Below are 20,706 nucleotides of genomic sequence, written 5' to 3'. Positions count from 1 at the left end.
ATGATCTGCACTGTACAACACTACACAGTTAAGTTTCTTTCTGGATTTTAATTAGCAAGACCATGGTTTCCATAGTAGGTCAGCAAATTCCTGATAATATGCATGTAAAAAACATGAAAATAATTAAAAACAGACAAAAGGAGCCATATATAGGCTTCTGAGACTGAAATTGAGTGATTATGCTAGAGCTAAGTTTAGAAAAAAAAAATCTTACTATAGAATTAACATTACTTGGGGTCAGTGGAAGAACACATCAGCCTTCTTTGGGTAAGGAAGAAGGAACAGTTAAAATGAAATTTGAGTTAATCATTATGAATGAGGCTTTCTTGGCTTTGATCAAACAGGTAATAGAATGATTTTAGTCAGGTTTTTCTGTCTCCACTCTCTCAAGATAACAAAGCAGCTCCTCAGCTACAGAAGAGAGCTGTAATTGTCCTGGATTTTGGGTCACTTCTCTGATGTAGGACACTTTAGACTTGTTGGTTTCACCTACACCCTATGCCCCTCTTTCATACTTATGGTCATCCTGCTGTTTTACTGCAACCTTTAAATCCTACTTTCTAATCCAAGTCCAGCATTTTTTACTTGATTTTTGATCATCTTATTTGAAATAATCCAGACCCTGTTTCTTACAGCGTCTTACTGTGTAACTACAAAGGCATAGAATCACAGACTGGGTCAGACTGGAAAGGACCACAGTGGTCACCTGGTCCAAGCTCCCTGCTCCAGCTGGGTCATCCCAGAGCACGTGGCACAGGATTGTGTCCAGGTGGCTCCTGAATGCCCCCAGTGAGGGAGACTCCACAGCCTCTCTGGGCAATCTGTTCCAGTGCTTGGTCACCTGCACAGTGAAGAAGTTCTTCCTCACGTTCAGGTGGAGCTTCCTGTGCATCAGTTTGTGCCCATGGCCTCGTGTCCCGTTTCCTGGCACCTCTGAGCAGAGCCCGGCTCCAGCTCTGACCTCCCTTCAGACTCTGACGGACATTGCTGAGCTTCCCTCTCTCTCCTCGAGGCTGAACAGGCCCAGCTCCCTCAGCCTTTCCTGCTCAGAGAGATGCCTCAGTGCCTCACCCGCCATCGCTGCCCTCCGCTGGACAATAAAGTAATTGCACAGTAACTTTTGTAAAATAACTACACTTACTGGGTGTTACACAGCAGTTCCCAGGGAGAGGGAACTACTCAGGCTTCGTTTCACTCCCCCCGCTGAGGGCTCTCTGAGGAACCCCGAGTTTATCAGGAGCCAGTGCTTAAGGTCGAGGTCAAAAAAAGACTCCCGGTGGTGTTGTTTACTTATCCCTGGCTTCCTCACACAAGAAGGGATATAGGGATCCCACGAGCGGACTCGCGCTGACACTGAGGCGTGGGTCCCATGAGCAGGAGAGCGGGCGGGCACCCTCGGGAGCCCCACACGGCCCCTCCCTCTGTGGGCGGCCGCGGGCCGGGCTGTGCCGAGCGCGGGGCCGGGCCGCCCGTCCCTCCCCCGCGGAACTACAGCTCCCGGCGCGCCCCGCGCCGTTCCCATGGCCACGGGCAGCCGGGCCCGCGCCCCGCGCAGCGATGCCCAAGGCCAGGTACCGGGAGCCCTGCCCGCGCCGGAGACGGGAGATCGCTCCCGCTGCCCTGGGGAAGGGGCTGGCGGCCGGGGAGAACAGCCTGGAAAAGGGAGGGAGGAACGGAGGGAAGGAGGGTTTACAACAGGCCGTTCCGGCCTCTCCCGCTAAAGCGAGCGGGGCCGAGGGCATGTGGGGCACGCTTGGCCCTTATCCGGTTGCTTCTGTAAGCACATTAACGAGTCCGCAGGTGACCGCGGGCGAGCCTGAGCAGCAGCTTCCCGGCACACCGAGCGCAGGTCCGGAGCCCTCCCGAGCCCTCCGGGCCGTGCCCGGCTCCTCCGCCAAGCCTGACGCGCCACACGACCTTTTGAAGGTGTCTTGTACCGCAGTGGGCTGTCCGGGTGGAGTGACCGTCCCCGAGGTGTTTTAAGGAAAGCCTGGACGCTGTAGTCGGTCTGGTGGTGTTCGGTCACAAGGTGGACTCGGTGGTCTCAGGGGTCCTTTCCAGTCTAACTGATTGTGTGATTCTGTGATTAAATGTGCTCCAAGAAAAGCCTCCCGCTGCACAGCTGGTACGTGCTCAGTATGTGCCACAAGTGGCGGCTGGGGAAATTGAGAAATGGCACTTCAGCTGGTTTGGTTAGAAGTACCTCCACAAACAGAGAGCCGGTGATGTGAAATAACAATAATAATACTACTAATACTACTACTACTAATAATAATAGTAATCTACACTACAATAACTTTCATTTAGATGTTTTCAGGAATTAGGGCCTTAGGTGTTTGTTTTCTCTAACTGTTCTCTTCTTACTTTGTTTTCTTCCAACTAGTGATACTTTATGGGATCTTGCTATAGCTGAAGTGGAGAAGAGAGAAAATCCTGATGATGATGATGTCAAGCCAGGGGAAGTTTGGGAAAAATCAATATTATTTATGGGAAACAAAAACGGGGTAATCTAAATACTGTACAATTCTACACTTTTTAAAAATAATTTCTGTCAGGGAAAACATCTTGTATTTTCAGGTGTTAAGATTAACTTAATTTTAAAGACATAATATCTCATTATATCATTCTACAAAGGTCTAATTTATTACTAATGTTTGTTTTAAGTACAGTGTTCCTATTACTGTATTTGTCATGTCTGTTAGTTTATACTTAATGGTAATGTAACTTGATTCTGATTGAAAATTGGACTTAAGTTTCCATTCTAAGCCTGCAAACAGTTATATGCATTTACAGTTTTCTGGTGCTTTATTATTGGAATGTTAAATGAATTTGACTTAGTGATACAGCTTTATGCTTTAAAGACAGTTCAGTAGAGTTCCTCTTTGTTTTTCATTTCCAGGGAAAGACCACTATCATACTGAGATGCCTTGAGAGGTATGTGTTAAATATTTTAAAGCAATTTCCAGCTGTAGATTTAAAAAAAGGCTTATTGTGTGATAATTCATAATACATGTATGCAGATGTGTTCTGTGACTGGTTGATCACTTACTTCATTTATAAGAATGTGCTTATTTCCATTCATTATAACCTCTCAGGTGACCCTTTCAAGTTCTTCTCTAGTGTTAGCTGGAATTACTCATTTATTTGGGCTGGTGCTGCTGCTTCTCCTGTCTTCAGTATCTGACACCTCCTGTCTAAAAGTGTCCTCTCTGTACTGCTGTCTCTATGCCAAATTCTGAACTGACAGTTAAATTCAATTTAGTAACCATAGAATTAACTTCCTTTCTTTAGAGAATCTTGACAAAATTCATTACTTTTCCTCCAGGGAAGAGTCTCCAAAGCCTACATTAGCCTTGGAATATACTTTTGGAAGAAGGGCAAGGAGACCCAATACAGTGAGTATAAAGTATAATTTACCATATCCTTATATATACACACACCACACACCTAAAAATAACGTAAAGAAACTCTTTTGCAGCCTAAAGATGTAGCTCACTTTTGGGAACTAGGTGGTGGAACTTCATTAGTAGAACTCATTCGAATACCAATCACTAGCCACAACATAAGGTAAGTGTAAATATTACAATTCCAGAGTTAATTTGAGCTTTCCTTCAAACATTAGTAATCTCTAGACTTTTTATTATTAGTATTATTATTATTTTGTGAAAACCTTTGAAAGATAGAACATTTACAAGGTTTTGCTAAGAATTACTGTAATACCATGATGTTTTGCTTTGGTCTTTTCATGCTTCTCTTAAATAAACAAGTTGTAAGTAATCTCAACAAAATATGAAGGAAATAGGTTGGACTTCAGTAGACAGAACAAGAAATGCAGAAAAAGAGAAGACATAATATCTTTATGCTCAGTGAAAAGAAAAAAAAAGAGACTTGGGAACATATGAAAAATGAAATCTTTCTTCCTACTTCTGTGTGGACATAGATGCTCTTTCTGTGACAGATATTTTAGGGTGAAAAACAAGGCCAAAAGTTGGGACCAAAAAGAATCTCTGGATTTTTGGGAAATGACCTTTTAATGAGAAAGTAATTTCTTAACAGAGAGATTATGTTTCCTGGAGGGACTAGAGCTGCTGAAATTATTTAAAAACAAAAGGAAAAAGAAATTTTCATCAGATTAAGAGAATGTAGTGAGAAAAAAGTCCATTAAAGTCATGGACAGCATAAGAAGAAGAAATGCATGAAAAGCTGCATGAAAAAATAACAAGGTGATAGGAGGTGCTTTTTATGGTTTGTATGGGCTAAGAAAGATGGAAGTTGAAAGGGGAGAAGAGGATCAAAAGATAACTTTTGTATTATGATATATTGCTTTATTTCATTGGTATTGAGCTTTAACTTCTGTGGGGAAGAAAAAGGAGGGACATCATGAAATAATGTCATCATTTGCTGAAACACTAAGACAGAGGGAATAAAAATAAAACACTTCTGGCATGTGAAGCTCTTTCCCTCTAGAAGAGCTTGGGAGAGAAAAAATTAAGTATAATTTTTCAGCTCCTGACCAAATTAAATAAATTGAGCTCTACCTCCATCTGTCTTTTCTTACTTTTTTACTGATAAGAGATTTTCTGATGTGGAAAATCCTAAGACTCTTTGCTGGGATAGCAGTGTTCTGTAAGAACAATTCACTTCTGTTGACAAGGCAATATTTTAACATGCCAGTAAAAATTCTACTATTTCAACAAATATAAGTGCATTTTGCTGGTTTTCTCATCATTGTAGTCAAGCAATTTGCTTATTTAAAAGTTCCATAAACTATATATAGTTTCAGCAAGAGACTTTTCACCAGATTTTTCTTCCCCACAGCATTTTAAAATGAAATTGAACACTCAGTTTGTTTCATCACTTTTGTAATACTGCTCTGGTCTGGAATTCCCTTTTTCAAGTCAGGCTGGAATGGGATAGAATGATGGCATCCATTCAGATTATTGCATTAGCAATGATCTTTACAGTGCACTTAAATGCAGCTGGTGTTTTGGGAGGCAGGGTTGTAGAAAGAGGACTTCAGATGTAAAACATTTCTCATCAATAATCCATCTTTAAAAGTCTGGTAGTAGCTAAGGATGTCATGAGTACTCTTTTATCTTTCAGAACACCTTTTCCATGCACCCATTCAAGGGTTCAACAAACTGTCACAGTCCATGACACGGAATATTGTCCTTAACCAGGTTTTCTTCATTTCATATTAGAAAATAATAAGGAAAATAGGGAACTTTCCCAGGTATTCAGGGAATACAGGTAATAGTAAAGATCCTAGATGTTGTCTAACATTGCTTGGTGTGGGGTTGTAGTCTTACGAGATGGCAGGGGTACATAAGAGCAGAAATCATTCCTCCTAGGAAGGAGCTACAGAGCTGAGGATATTTGCATATTTTACAGTTTGAAAACAGTCCCCAAAAACAATGCTTGAAAGTTGCCAAAGTAACAGTTCTGAACAAGAGACAAGGGAAAGGTTTCTTCAGAGTGCAGAATATCCCTAAAAGCCATCTTGCTTTGCTGTCACATTTAATTCTATCTTAGCAGTTAGATTTTCACATTTGCACTACAGGTGTGGTTTTGTATGAAAATGCGAAATGTCTCATGCACTAAATATGTGACCAAATAATGCCCATTTAATAGGTCATTTGCTGTAGTTCTGGTATTGGATCTCTCTAAACCGAATGAACTCTGGACTACTATGGAGAGCCTTCTGCAGGTCACCAGGAACCACGTGAAAAGAGTTTTAACAAAACTAGAAAGGACAAACCCTGAAGTAGCTGCTGAAATTAAAGAGGGAATATGGAACGATCTGCGGAGGGATCACCCTGTAAGTTGCTTCTAATATTTTCTCCAGATGTCACAGGCCTTTATACAGTTAAAGATAATGCTTTTGAAAATCATAAACAACTCTTTTAGATTTTTATGCATGACTGAAAATCCATTTGATGTAGATGAACCTGTTCACTGGAAAATTATAGCAATTTAATAAAAATTCAATAAGAGCAGAAACAAGGAAAGAAGGTTTCTTATATCTTTTTGTTAGATATCTAATGTGATTGTTATGGCATGTTACACCAATCAAAAGAAATAGTTTTAGAGTAGCAGTTTGCTTTTTTTCCCCTCATCTTTTTAAAATGAAGATGAAAACTAGAATGTACAAAAGTCATCTAGCAAGAGACTAGCTGAAGGTACAAATTTAAGCAAAGAATATAGTTATAACAGCCATCAACATGACTATATACTTTGCATTTATTTAAATGTCTATCACAAACTCAATGCCTTTTGATAATCTGACAACTAATTAAATTATAAAGTTTCAGAAATGTTAACATCAGTCCTTTAAACATAATTGCTAACTAAATCTCTGGAAAAGCTAAACTAGATTATGCGCAATAGAAATGAAAAGTCATTGTGCATTAAACCTCTGCAAATGTTGTGTGTATATAATGCATAAATAAGTATTCAACAATTCAAAGACCTGGCATGTAAATCTAGTTACTGTAACTTCTGTAAAATTATTCAATACAGCAAGTGCTTGTAGAGCTCAGAAATTTAAAAGTAACTCAAAATATATGAGAAAGCAACACTCTGCAGATTTAGCATATGGGGTTTGATATGGGGATTGTTTTGGTTTTTACTTCTAGAGAAGGCAGTTCACAAAAAGATAACACCTACATGCACACCTGGCAGTAAATTATGACCACAGTGCCTAGTTTCATATAGAGGTTTACATACCAGAAAATTGCACGCTTATTGCAATAAGGAAAAATAATAATGCTATTAATTGTTAAGAAAACTTGTTATTCTTGCACTGTAGGAAACACAATTATACCTTCTGAACTAAAATTTCCGTTTAGCTTCCATTATCAAAGACATCAATAATGCAAATAAAATGTTACTGCTTGGTTCTCATCTTACTTTCATCACTGTTCAAAGAAAAATTGTGTCACTCTATTTGAAGAAAATACTATCTTTTATAGTCAAATTTAATGACAGTTTATGGAGATTGTTATGTGCCTTTTAATGGCTAAGCATATTTTATCACAAGCAGGAATCAATGAAATATTTATATTTTTAAGGATTAAGATCTATTTCATCGGCCTGGCTAAAGAATTATTTGCTATGATGATAAAATATCAATTACAGACCTTGTTCAAAAAGCCTGGATGCATCTAAAGTACTCCATAGTCAAAACATGAATAGAGTTCAATATGCTAGTTTTAAGGTTTCTGATGTTATTCCAAATTTTCCTCTTAGTTTTGAAATAAAAACTAATTTTTTCAGTTTTATATTCTATATACTCATTTTTAAGTTGCGATGGTTTTGCTCAGAGCTTTTGGTTTGACAGTGTATGACTGAAGCCGTTCTTTCTCCTCTCCAAGTAGAGGATTTTCAGCATGTGCAGCTTCTGCCAACATTCTGTCATTTCACCTGTGAAATACCTGGGGTTAGGAGGGAGCAGTTGGACCAATATCTGTCTTGCACTGCCGCAGCCAAAGCAGCTTGAATAAATAATTGCTTGAACATACAAGGGGATTATCTCATTTCATATAGGCTACAGCAAACCCTTCCAGATCACTTGAGAATTCTTGCAATTCACTTATAAAAATTTTTATCCCACGTTAGCTATTTAGCACTTAAGTCTGCACTCTCAGACCTGTCCTCCACTGATAGTGATTCACATTTTCAAGACCGTTGGATGATGTTTCCTCTTTGTGCTAATATCAAACATTTGAAATTCACATTAAATACTGTTTAAGTTTTGGAAAACATCATGTGGGGAGGACAAATGCATGACACAAGCAAATAATTTCACTTCTTTTTCTTGAGATTTTGTTTGTATTCTTTTAGATTTTCTCCAAGGAAGGTGAATGTGTCGAAAAGCCAGTTCTACTAATCCAGTCTGGCAGGTGTTCTGTGAATACATCAGGTTTTTCCCCTCTTCCTTTCCCATCTAAAAGTGTAATATATACTGTAAAAGCCCTTTTATGCTAGTAAGTGTTCTGACTGCTCAGAGGGATTGTTTCCTGACCATTTAGGAAGAAAATGGTAAAATGGTATAATATAATGTGGTTATTGCAATGAAGTTGATACCTCTACCTTTAAGGTATGGAAAACTTCGTCTCCTGTGTATTAATTTTATCCCCTTTCAGTTGCTTTAACAGTTGCAATCTTCTACAGTTTGTTGACAGAGCTTAACTGTCCTATATATTTTTAACAGGATTATGCATTAGTTGATCCTTTTCCAATACCTTTGTTGATAATTGGAAGCAAATATGATATTTTTAATGTAAGTATTACTTAAGTACATTTTTAATAATTAAATTTTTCCTAGTAAATATTATGTATATTAAAATTTCATTAATATAATAGTAATCTTTTGCACTAAAGTGTGGACAGACAGTCTTCTACCAAAAAAAAAAATCTTTCCATCAAACACATTAAGGAAGGCCTACTGTCATTCCTTCACAAAACACCCCCAAACTGATGGTTTTTGAGATGTACTTAGAAGACATTGAGACACAGGTTGCTGCAGACCAAAAAGGGAATACAGAAAACACCATGTGGATGTTTTCCTTTTATAATGAGAGAAATCCAACTCCATGTGTCCCTTACGACAGCAGCTCTAAGTTTATAGCAGTGAAAGAAGGGTGTATCTCTGATCAGATTTTTTTGGCAGTTGTGGCAGCTTCGGTCTGGAACTTCTTGTAAAGTACTTCCTAAGTTTCTAGAGACAAGTGAGTAATTGCATCTTTTATGGAGGGGAGGAAAGAAATGTCATAGTACCGCTGGATTCTTTCCCAGGACATAAAAAACCCAAACAAATGCATACTCACTGCACTTGATAATGAGAAACTAGGACAGTACATTTGATTCTGGCAGCCTGTGCTTCTCTGGGTGGCTACACAATGCACTTGATAGCTGGCTGACTCTCTGAGTTACTGAATTCTTTATTAATAACAGACTTGCCTTCTCTCATACTGAAGCTTTATGTTGAGCCACGACCCCCTTAAATGACTCTCATGTAATAAGGACAAAATTCTAGCCTGATTCCTTTAGGAGTCTATGGACTGACTCCTGCAGGCACCACTCTACCAAGTTTTTATCCATTTTATCCAGGGAAGGCCATCTGTATGATATTAGATTAAACAGACATGGAAAGGTATTTTGATGTACCTTTCAAATCTTGCAGGTATTAGAATTTAGACAGCATATACCCAAAGATTTACTTACATATTTTCACAAAAAGAAAAAAGGCAGTCCTTATTCTTCTGGTAAAAATTTAAAACAGTATCAAAAAATAAATTGAAAATTAAATGTGCATTCTCAATTAAAAAAACTTTTCCTGGACTAACATATTGCCTGAATTAGGCTCCATCTGTAAAAAAGAAACAAAGAGAAATTGTGACATTTCTTTTCAGAGTAGGCTGTTACTGATTCTGTCTTAAGATATAATTATGCTGACAGCTGAAAACCTTATATATTGTAGCTTAAGTGCATTGCAGTTTATAAAAAAAAATAAAAGTTCTAACTGTAGTATTTTGGGTTTTGTTTCTTACATCTGTGTTCCGCTATCAACTTTTTCAGGAGTTTGACTCTGAAATGAGGAAAATAATAAGCAAGACACTTCGATTTGTTTCACATTATTATGGAGCATCATTAGTGGTGTGTATATTCACTGTCTATTTAAGGATAGAGAAGATGAACAATATTACTGTTACAAAACAACATTTTTTAAAATAGTACTGTAAAACATCTAGAGAAAATGGGATTTCATTGGTTTTACAGTGCCTTTCTTCATGAGACTATCTCTTGAAGAAGTCACTTCACTGGCAGGGGATGGATGGACATGCCTTGTGAACAAACAAACTACACAGTTCCCCTGTTCCCAGTATCAGCAAAAAGCAAAATGAAGGTAGTTACCTGTTAGCCACCTTAGTTCCTGCATTGAGTTTACTGCATCTTGGGCAGTTTGGTTTTTTTCGGTTCCAGAAAGGAGAATGGGCAAAAGTGATTGCCTTAGATTGAATTAGAGAACTGGCCCTTCTGGTTTCAGAAGCATGAACTTACATGAAGTGACTCAGCTTTTGTAGATTTAAAATCAAGGGCTATTTTCACAGTAATTTATGTATATACTATATATACTATATATGTATGCAGATTTCTACACTTAGGGTGTTGAAGAAGGACAGGAGCTTTCTTACAGAAGTGGGTAGAAAGATGCCAACAGGAGGACAATGAAGTATTTAATTTTAGTTTGTCAGATCATCCTCTGAGTAAAGGAAGAAACATGCATGCTGAGCTTCACAGTCCAAAAACGCTGCCTCTTGGGCTCACTGTGCATCAGAAGATGGGTCTAATTGTATCAACCATCATTTATGTAATAAATAATATTTAATAGTAGCTTCGTGATTATCAAAACAACTTTTGTTTACTTTGAATACTTATAATCCCAGCGTGTCGTTTTGCATCCAAGTAAAGCTTTTTCACTCTGACACATGGATTGGTCTTTTGTTCACTGACACTACAACTGTTTTGGTTGGGTTTTTTTTAGTATTTAAGCATTATTGTAATTAAAAATTAAAATTAGAATATAAAGCTCCTTGTCTGCTAAATCCTGATTGTCATTGCAATGAGAGGGAGAAACTTAATTTCTCACATCAGGGATCTGACTTCTTTCTGAAAGACATAAATCTGTTAGGATACAAAAGCCCTTAGACACGAAGAAGCATGTTGTTTGAGACTGTATTCTGAGAACTGCTTTCTGATAAATCTGCACCATTCTGCCACATTGAAGCTGTTTTTATGACAAAGTTATTCATTAAATTTCTAAATGTTTACAGTTTTAGGGATAATTTTTAATTCAAAATCTTAACTCATTAGTCTTGGGCAAAAGATTAGTGTCTTGTAATGCGCATATTTCAAAAGTTCTCAATCAGTATTTTAAAAATTATTTAATCTTTATTTATGCTGCTTTTAAATCTTTCTTGATCTATATATTCAGTAACAAATATATTCATGCTTCTGAAAGGGAATGTGAGATTTTTATTCTTGTCAATTCAGTGGACATATATCAAATTTACTGGGGTCAGGTATTAATTTGCAAGGCTCTATTCTCTTTGTAGATGGCAAAATGTAATATATCTATGGTGGAAGTTCATAATGTATATTTTGTTTTCTGATTCATTTAGTTTACCAGTAAATCTGAGGCTCTCTTGCTGAAAGCCCGTGCTGTTATTAATCACTTGGCATTTGGCTACGATAAAAGGTAACATTACTGTTCAATTATTAAATGTCTTGCTCAGAGCCCAAAGTTACTTAATATTTTAATCATAAAAACTGTTCTTTTTCTTAAACGTTATATCTGAAAGATTTTTGTTCGTAGACTTGGACTCCTGTGAGACAGCTGCCTATCTGTGCTAAGGACAGCGATAACTCCTTAGTTTTCATCCTCAAACCGATGAATGAAAAACATGGTTATCACTGGAACTGAGTACTATTTTATTTATATGTATTTATTGCAAACCCCAGTATGTCTCTAGTCTTGGTGGAATAATGTTGTTTTTCGTTGATTGCTAAATTCTCACTTGATATATTTTCTTTCTTTCTGTTTAGCAAGTCTGTATCAGTGGATCCCAGCAAACCTCTCTTTATACCAGCAGGCCTGGATTCCATGAGCCAAATAGGTTTGAACATTTCCTCTTCATTGTTTGTTGCTTAATTCTTTTGAAAACAAGAAAAACATATTCAGCAAATAGATAAATTACAGCACAGCAGTATCAGTTTTAACAGATTATTGAAGGAAATAGCTTATAGATTTTTAAATCATGATTCAGTATATTAGTGAGAATTCTTTGTGCAGGTTTGTTAGGTAGTTTAATATAAATAATCTGGACTATGTAAAATAGTAAAGTACCAATAAGCTTAGATCTGAAAGAAAATAAAATATACAAAACCTCTCAGCCCATTTCATGGTAGGAGATCAATGTTTTTTTCAAACTTGTTGCAGCTTGTCAGTGTAGAAGGTAAAATATTAAATTAGATGGATCATTATGCAAAATCTTTCTGTGATTATCTTGTTACGATAACAAACTTGTCTTATGGGTGCTGTGATCCTCAGGACCACCACCTGCCTCTGACAGTGATCTTGGAAAGATGCGTGCCAACACGCCTTTGGAACTATGGAAGAAAGTATTTGAGAAAACATTTCCTCCCAAGGTAGGGATGTATATGCCATGCACACAGTTGCTTTTCTCACAGAATAGCAGCAATATCCCTGCTCCTCTTTGTCTTTCAAGTCCACTGACTAGTATTTCAGTCTCACTTAGCAGTTCTCAGATAAAGACTTGCACGTAGTAGTGCTTCTACGTTTTCAGTCACCTTCCTACATTTAGAAATTATGAAAGATGCTGTTCTCAGTATAAATTGCCACAACATGATAAAGACTAAACTTCTCAGAAACTATACAGAAGTGTTATTTTTCATGTTAGTTTTCCTCATAGCCTTTAAAAACACAATAAACAAATGTTTCCTCCTGCACCCACCCCTCCAAGTACCCTCTGAACACCTCCTGAAACAGCTGCAGAAAACACTTCTCATCTTGCAAGCTTCATCGCTGTTCATGAGTGTATCAGTCTAATTAAAGAATTAAACATTTGCCAAATAAATTCACAGTCTCCTGTTTTGGTTCTACAGCAGGCTTTAAACTTTGAAGCTATTTTTATGCATTGTAAACTTCTTTTTCCATTGTCTCACCTAAGTAGAATTCTGCTTTATTTTATTCCATCACTGGTATTATTGACTTCTTGCTACTTTCCATTTGACATGATTAAAGAGAAATGTGCAGGACAATATTTTTAAAATACCCGCCTCATTTGATAGTTTTTCTTAATATTAGTGTATTTGCTTCTTTGGAATTCAAGTTATAAATCACTCAAGGCTAGGAAATGAAAATTCAGATATTTGCCAAAGATAGCAGTCAGATTCTCAGCTATTGAAGTAATGCTTCAAATAACCAGAACTGAATTTTAGTCATGAGTATTAAATAGTTAAGTAAGGGCAACCTCAACTGTGCCTTAAAGCCATGGACCAGAAATGGTATTTTCATTTTGATGCTCAAGAATAATAACCAAACACCAGATAAGAATATTATCTGCCCTTTAGAATCTAGCTGCACTATTAATTTTTTTTCATTTTACTGATAGAACAACTTTTTTTTTAACTATTCTATGTCCTGTAGCACAAAATTCTTCCATAAATGCAGGTTTTTAATATATTAGTATTAAAAGAAAATACTTCTATAATGTGGCTTTTTCTTATTAAAAGAGGATAAATTCTGTCATTTGGGTTTTTGTCTTTTCTCCTTTTAGAGTTTCTGTGATTTACAAGATACCAAGGACCCTGTGCAGGATAGTCAATACGCTGAGTATGAAGTTGATGCCATGAGAGCTCAGAAAAACCAGGTATGTGGTAATATTCCAAATGCTGCTCTCAGTCAGGTATTCCGGAACCACTAGCACTGCTGAACTAATTGCATATACTCGTACCACTCCTTTTTGCCCTTAAATAATTTCAGCTTTAGATTTCAGTTTAGTAGTTGGTTGTGAGAGTTCTTTTCCCCATTGTTAAGATACTACAGACCATTGTTACATCTCAAAGTTTTGGCTCTGAGTTTCTTTAGAAATTAATAATTCAAATTTTGCCTCAAACTGTTGTCTAGAATTAACTCACTAAAATAAACTTTGAAGCTTTCTTGACAATAATTTCCTTATTTCTTCTGTACTATCATTCGAGTGTTGACTAAGAGAAAGTGTAGGAAGCAGTATCAAGGTCTGTGATGGGGACTATTTACTTCTCTCTTTCTCCTTCAAAACTTATTTAAACTGGAAAGATACTGAGATGATAACATTTCTGACTTGAATTTTAAGGCTACAGACACTTTATCTTAAACAGAGTGAATGGAATTGCTCCACAGAGTGATGATTTGTGGCTTTACCCCTGAATTACAGAAAAGACCTTTAATGGGGAAAGGGTCTTTTATTTTTTCCTATTAATTTTGAAGTGCTTCTGCCTTTCTCTAGATAAGTGAGGAATTAATTTTATTGAAAATTCTATGGCAACCTAGATGAAGGTTAAAGGATTGCCTTACAGCTGTCTATATAACATCAGCTGAGTAGCAGCACTGTATATAACAGTTTTCATCAGTATCATAGGTATGAGTCTGTTAAAATGAAACCAAGATTTATCCAAAGAATAAAGCAATTTCAAAAATCCCCTGCAGCCTTTGAACTTGCACATTACCTGCAATATCCTATTAATGTAGATATCAGTTCTGAATTTCTGTCACATCATGAGCAATCTTAGAAATCATTAAAATTTGTAAAGCATGCTGCTTTTGGAATTTATAATACAAACATACTCAGTATAGCTACATATCTCAAAATAACTATACAGTGTACTAGGTTTGTTATTTTTGCATAATAATGTGTTTCAAAAGAAGATACTGGTATGTATTGATTAAATCATACAGAAAATTATTAATTTTCTATTTTTAAACAAAAGACACAGGCTTTTAGAATCTTAATCTGTTCAAGGGCATTGAAAACTATTATAGCTTCTTTTTGTTGGACAACTACAAGTAATTTGAGCATTAAAGAGAAAATTACTTTTGTTATCTGCAGTTATTTCCTAAGTTTCTATCATGAAGTTTAATTTTTACAAGATTATTTGCTCATTATTAAAATGTTTTATACCAGGAATTTGAAATGCATCAAGCTAAAAATATACATCTAAAAGAAAAGAACTCTCTAGTTGCCATGTTCTTGAAGTGTCCTTCTGTTTTCCAGTTCAATGGAAAGCAGCAAAAAAATTGTATTTTTAATGAAACTTTTTAAATTCATCATGTGTCTGACATTCTTTATAGAGTCTTATGTTATCTGTTGTGTAAGGAGGACCAGTATACTCAGATGATCAATATGCAACGTGGTGTTAATGAAATCATGGGACCTAGTGCAAAATTAAAAATATCATGTGATGAATGTTTTCATTTTATCATTTTTCCTGGTTACTTTCGGTTAATTAGTGTTACTTTGGACTCCAGGTAATAGCCTATTTGCTTATTTATCTCAAAGATAAGCTGTAAAAGAAAAATAAGCACAAAACCAGCAAGGGAAGCAAAACACAGTTCCTGTCACTGTATCTGATAGAAGAACCAGCAATACCTGACTGACTCAGTCTTGGTCAGGACTGCTCAGTAATACTGTAATAGATTTAGAGATAACTGTGGCAATACAAAGTTTAAATAAATCATTTCCAACTTTGTAAATTTGATTGAAGGATTTGCCTACATTCTAGCAGAGTAAAAGACTGAATTCTAATTCTTAAATATAAAATAAGGAAACAGTTTTTAAAAAGAAAAATACCAAGCAAGTCCCTGACTGACTCTGAGGTAACTGTCAACCAGCATTTATCTGAGAAGCTGTATGGCTGTAGAGTCCAGCTCATCGGCATGCTGACATAACTGTTTTCTTTTAGACCAGATCATCTTGCCTTCTTAATATTTTCAGAGTTAATTATGTGAGATGTGCCACTTTCTTTCTAAACATTTTGCTCTGGAAAGCTCTCTGTGGCTGTCTTTTCCTCATTGTGCCTTTCTTCAAGATGGAGCACATCTCTCTCAACTGCGTCTTTTCTTGCCCCACAGACATACATAGCACAGGTTTATATCAAATAGCGCTGGTGGAGTTCTTTACTGCTTTTCATTCCTTGTAGTTAAGCTCTGAAAGAGAATACAGCACCAGGGACCCTTTTGAAATATATATTTCTAATGTAATTCTTAACTAGCAAATTTTCTCCAGGAACTACTAGAACTTCGTGGGGTTTACATGGCTTTCAAGATGAAAAAAATATATTCATTCTGCATTAGTTATTTGGCCTTAAATTCATCATACATAAACCACGTGGCAAACTTCTCATCCTCTATTCCCTGTTAGCTTTTTGGCTTTTGGTGCTTTCAGGTCACCTTAATTTTGTTTTTGGTACACACATAACTGTAATAAGAGTGAGATCTTTTAAAGTAATATTTCTGATTAGAGCTATATATATACACCTGCATCTGTGAGCACCTATGGGGAGCATGGAAGTCTTGTTCCTTAATTCCTTCTAAACATTTGTGGCAGTGAGAGCCTGGCACATGGTTCTCTTTCCTTTAGAAATGCTCTCTGCCACAGATGCAAGTACTCTAAGGTGTCTTTTTGAAAGTTTTTCTTTGTTTCCTATTACGTCTTCACTGCTGATATTCAAAATGGGTGCTTGGACCTCTTGATCTGGACATTGACTACAGCTTCATTCATTGATGCAATAGATAAAGCTCAACCTTGAGTTCAATGAACTGGAGAGCCTCCTACTCAGGTGCTTCAGAAGTCATGCAGTGCCAAAGTTCTCAGTGACTGGTCCATGTCACACAGAGCTATTACTTCAGGGATTGTTGCCAGTTCTAGCTGAAGCCTTATGCCATGATGTAAAGTCAGAAAAGTAGATGCCTGGTGCCATTTGGTGTCAGCTAACAAGTCATGGAAGAAGTCCTTAACAGACAGAGATGTAACTGTAATGCGTCAAAAAGCCATAAAGACAAGAAGATTCTACATCTCACAAGGAAGGATAGTTGCATTTCACCTAAAATTGCAGCAACCTAATCAGCCATGGCACTCACAACTGACAACAAATGTCACCTCTGTGTCAGATCTGCAGCTGACGTGGGGACTGTGTTGGCCAACAGACTGAGAGCCATATTTTTTCAGAATCTTTGCTGACATGAATATATTGCTGAACTTCAGGAGACCATTTCAGTCTCATTCCACAAAATAGATTTCATAGTGTGCCATGAACCCTTGGTCACATGGGTGTTACTGGGCAGAGAAATAGAACAGGCCCCTGCTTAAACCCACATAACAGAGCAGTACTGCCTTTCATTTTCTCAACAGGAGGATGTGCTAGTCTTCATAAGGGAAAAAGTTAATTAGGATATTTACTCAGCTGCCAAGAACAAGCTTTCTTGTTTTCACATGAAAACTTGTCCAAATGGGTAAAAAAGGTTTATTTTTAAACCAAATTAAAGAGCATTATTAGAGCACTGTTATTAAATTTTCTACTAAAGTTTGTGTGTTTAAGACTTTTAATTAGTGTTTCAGTACTTGGTTGCTTTCACCATGTTCCAGATTGAGGGCACTTCCAGTAAGAAACAGCATGAAAAGGAAAATTAAAGCCATATCAGTAACTCAGAACAGAGGAAATGCAACAATTAAAGCTTTGCCTACAATCTTAATTTTCCCTTCTTGTTTGTAGACATTGTAGTATTGTCTTTAATTACATGATCATATACTATTTTGCTGTTACCTCAATTCAATTGTTCACTATTTCTTTTCATCATTCTAATTCTTTATGTACCTTATTTTTCAACCTGCCATTCAGACACTTCAATGAACACAAAAGTATTAATTTTTTTTCTCTGAGAGTGTGTGGTAATGTTATCTTATCCGAGTGCCTCACAAACACGAGTTAAGTCTTTCTTCCCAATCCCTTTATGAGATTAGGTGTGATTTTCCCCATTTGACAGATGAAGAATTTACAGAAACACAGAAGCATTAAGGTTAAAAAAATAAATTTAAGCCCACTTTATGCCAATGCTGAGACATCTGTGATAAGCTGCTAGCACTAATTATGTTTAAAGCATTCAGAGCACATTAAAAGCACATTTAAATTGCAATTATTTTTCCTTTGGATATGTGATCTCTGCCCCCTACACTTGCACCCACAAAACAAGCGTAGCATTATGCTAGCATGAAGACTTTGGTGTACTTTGAGATATATTCTTTTGTAGGATCTTCTTTCACTTTGGAGAGATGATCTCTCAGCTGACTGCATCATCAGTCTATTCTAGAATTCTGCTCATGTTTGCAGTAGAAAAACTTAACGAGCAGGAATGGGCCCTTTCTCAAGAGGGTCTCTGGAGTGATCTTTAAGTACTGTTTGAAAGAATTCTGCATTACATTTCTGAGTTATGGGGATGTATTTTACTTTCTGTTTTGCATAGAGTCTAGGTAACTGTACTTTGCTGACAACATTTTCCCTCCTGAATCACTGTCATTTGTTAAAAGATTATTTTTTTCCTAAATATCCTCCCATTTAATATTTTTTTTTCTATTTCTCATTGTTTAAATGTTATCCTGACTTAGATACACATCCAAAATACTTAAAATTTTGTTCTGTACTTCTTTATGTAGTGGCTATACACCTTTAATATATGCTGTGATTTGACAGTTTGCATGTTTGTATTGTATTGAATTGCCTTTACACTGAATTGTCTCCTAGGCTAGCTAAACTTACAGCAAAATGAATTCTGCTAAATTATCTGCCTCTTTCTTTAAAGAATTTAGTCAGATGATAAATCTGCAAGGGTAATTATTTGGCCAACACCTGTTGACATGACCTCCAAACGGTATTGTCATATATGTAAAACCTGGCTAATTTTACCCCTTCCTGAAGCCTTTGAGAAAGTTTTTAAATGAAATTACTTAGCATAAAGCAGATTCCATGTGCTTCTTAAAATATCACAGTATTCTTTCTATTCCTAACTGTTGGAAAGTTTCCAACAGTTCAGTATGTTCCAAGATCATAATTACTTTATATTAATAATGAGGGAGTGAAAATACTGAATAAAGACCAGCTTAGAGATAGAACAGTTAAGCAGTACTGGAATTGTAGCTAGTAATGCAACTCGCTGGCTTTAGCCTAGACACAATACGTTCTGTGTCAGTCACCCATGGAGTTACTTAACCCTGCCAGTGGACTCCTACAAGCATCAGGAAGAATGTGCACTATCTAAAAATCTTCTCTCTGCTCATACAGCTGAGGTGCTTTCTGAAAACTTTGCACCTCTGACAAAGCTGCTGAAGTTACTTCTTGAGAGAAAATTCCATTTTCCATTTATTATTTCCATACAATTTTAAAATTATGATTGCTTTGTTGTTCTTTAATTTCTTCTTCTTCCCTGTGTGCTCTGGACTGATAGTTAACTTCTGTTAAATTCACCAGGTGTGAATTGTTACTTTTGTCATGCTGATACTTCCATGCCTACAGCAAAATCTCTCTCTGAAGTCCTTTCTATTAAAATCAAAGTAACAACTGTAAAACACGTGTCAACTTTTGAAGGTCTTTGCTACATTTATTCTAAGCACTGGTTTATATCCACCTCTTTCCTGATCTAAGTAAGATATGGTGAGTTTTTTGTCCTGCAAGCAGTAGGTCTAACTGTACCTCATTAGAGCATCATCTTCCTGTAAATTTGCTGGAAGCCTTACTCTGAAATAAATTAAAAGCCATCATAATGCTTCCTAAATTATTAATTTTACCTGGATAAAATCTTTAGAAATGACTCCTGACAATACACACCCCTACATAAAATCCAGCATTATTTGTGATGGTGCTAGAACCTTCTATTATAGGCTTCAGTGCTCCCAGTTGACTGAGATGAGGTCATTTGTCTACCTTGCTAGCACTCCACTGATCTAAAGTACAGCAAAATGTAGCTCCCTACATGACAGCACATGTGGCAAAATTCATGGCACTTTCAGGATAATTTTGTCAAATATAAAAATACAGTACACTTTTTCTACAGTGAAAAGTGTTTGTATATACATACATTTGCCAAATATGTGAAGTTTCTGGAGACTTTTAGTAATAAGAAAATTAGCTTAATATGTATTTATGTTTCTTTTTTAGGAACTTGAACAATACAAAAGAAATGCCTCTAAATCCTGGAAAGAAATGGATTTTGACTCCAGTTGATGAACTACTCTGTCTTCAGTTTAACACCATTTACAAAATTATTTTTATCATTATTACATTACATTAGCAATTTGATCTAATGCAGTTGAAAATACATAATACCAAACTATGAACTTAGTTATTTATTAAGCATCCCTGTTGTTATTTTTCATAAAAGGAGATGTTTATTCACTCAGTCTGAATTTGTTTATCTTGACACTGGCAAAGAGTTTTAAAAAGTGGGGAGAAAGGAATTCTAGATTGCTCTCAGATGGGTTTGTATATGAAGACTGGTATTAGTCAGTTCTACCTATTTTATAAGACATTATTTGATTTACTTTTGAATACTTTTACCCTAAGCATATATTTAAATATAAACAAGTTTTCACACCCAAAATATTAAATTGTATAGTGTGCTAGGCATCTTTTTGTAGTTCAAAACCAAAGCTTAATAAATACTTGCATAATTGTTTGATATATTTGAATAAATAAATAAAACTAAAACTGGCAGAATAAAGTGGAGTTAAAACCATCTTTGACCTGAATTCAGAAGTGTGCTTCTTCTCTGTCACAGAATCATGCAGTTTAATATAGGACTTATTTCTTGCAATGTATAATGTCACACAGAGTTTAGAAGATGGATGTCTCTGTCATATATTCAAATGCTAGGAAGTCAGTCTTATTAATTTGACAGATACTAGGTTAGTGCTGAGAATATTACTGATTCATTCAGCCTAAACTAGGGATGGGCTTTTGTCCATGCATACCTCACTAGTGTGAGATGTACTGACTGTTCTGAGAATACACAAAATAATCCAGATTAAAGCCAGAGGTGTCTTCTGAGAGTTCAAACTTGTCAGAGAGTGAATGTCTGATCAGTCACTTGGCAAA

General features: G+C 36.4%; 1 protein-coding gene across 4 annotated transcripts; it reads left to right on the top strand.

The window, feature by feature from the left end:
• Positions 1 to 1,354: 1,354 nt before the first annotated feature.
• On the top strand, positions 1,355 to 20,360 carry DYNC2LI1 (dynein cytoplasmic 2 light intermediate chain 1). 4 transcript variants are annotated; one of them, XM_056488913.1, is made up of 13 exons: positions 1,447 to 1,571; positions 2,384 to 2,504; positions 2,900 to 2,934; positions 3,326 to 3,395; positions 3,479 to 3,567; positions 5,632 to 5,818; positions 8,213 to 8,281; positions 9,580 to 9,657; positions 11,184 to 11,260; positions 11,608 to 11,678; positions 12,113 to 12,210; positions 13,362 to 13,454; positions 19,771 to 20,360. In XM_056488913.1, exons 1-13 carry the CDS (start codon positions 1,558 to 1,560, stop codon positions 19,834 to 19,836), a joined length of 1,068 nt encoding a protein of 355 aa, XP_056344888.1. In that variant the 5' UTR covers positions 1,447 to 1,557; the 3' UTR covers positions 19,837 to 20,360. The 4 variants fall into 4 exon arrangements, with proteins under 4 accessions (XP_056344890.1, XP_056344888.1, XP_056344889.1 ...); XM_056488912.1 differs by having other exon boundaries at positions 1,558 to 2,125; XM_056488915.1 differs by lacking the exon at positions 9,580 to 9,657 and having other exon boundaries at positions 1,355 to 1,571.
• Positions 20,361 to 20,706: the final 346 nt, after the last annotated feature.

Source organism: Oenanthe melanoleuca, chromosome 3 (assembly GCF_029582105.1).
Source record: "Oenanthe melanoleuca isolate GR-GAL-2019-014 chromosome 3, OMel1.0, whole genome shotgun sequence".
NCBI lineage: Eukaryota > Metazoa > Chordata > Aves > Passeriformes > Muscicapidae > Oenanthe > Oenanthe melanoleuca.
Note: the sequence above shows the minus strand (reverse complement) of the source record. Positions and strands in the feature narration are given on the sequence as shown.

Coding starts and splice junctions, on each gene's coding strand:
- DYNC2LI1 (XM_056488912.1), top strand. CDS start 2,091: ATGTGCTCCAAGAAAAGCCTCCCGCTGCACAGCTG. Junction 3,568..5,631: donor ATCACTAGCCACAACATAAG/GTAAGTGTAAAT, acceptor CCCATTTAATAG/GTCATTTGCTGTAGTTCTGG. Junction 9,658..11,183: donor ATTATGGAGCATCATTAGTG/GTGTGTATATTC, acceptor TGATTCATTTAG/TTTACCAGTAAATCTGAGGC.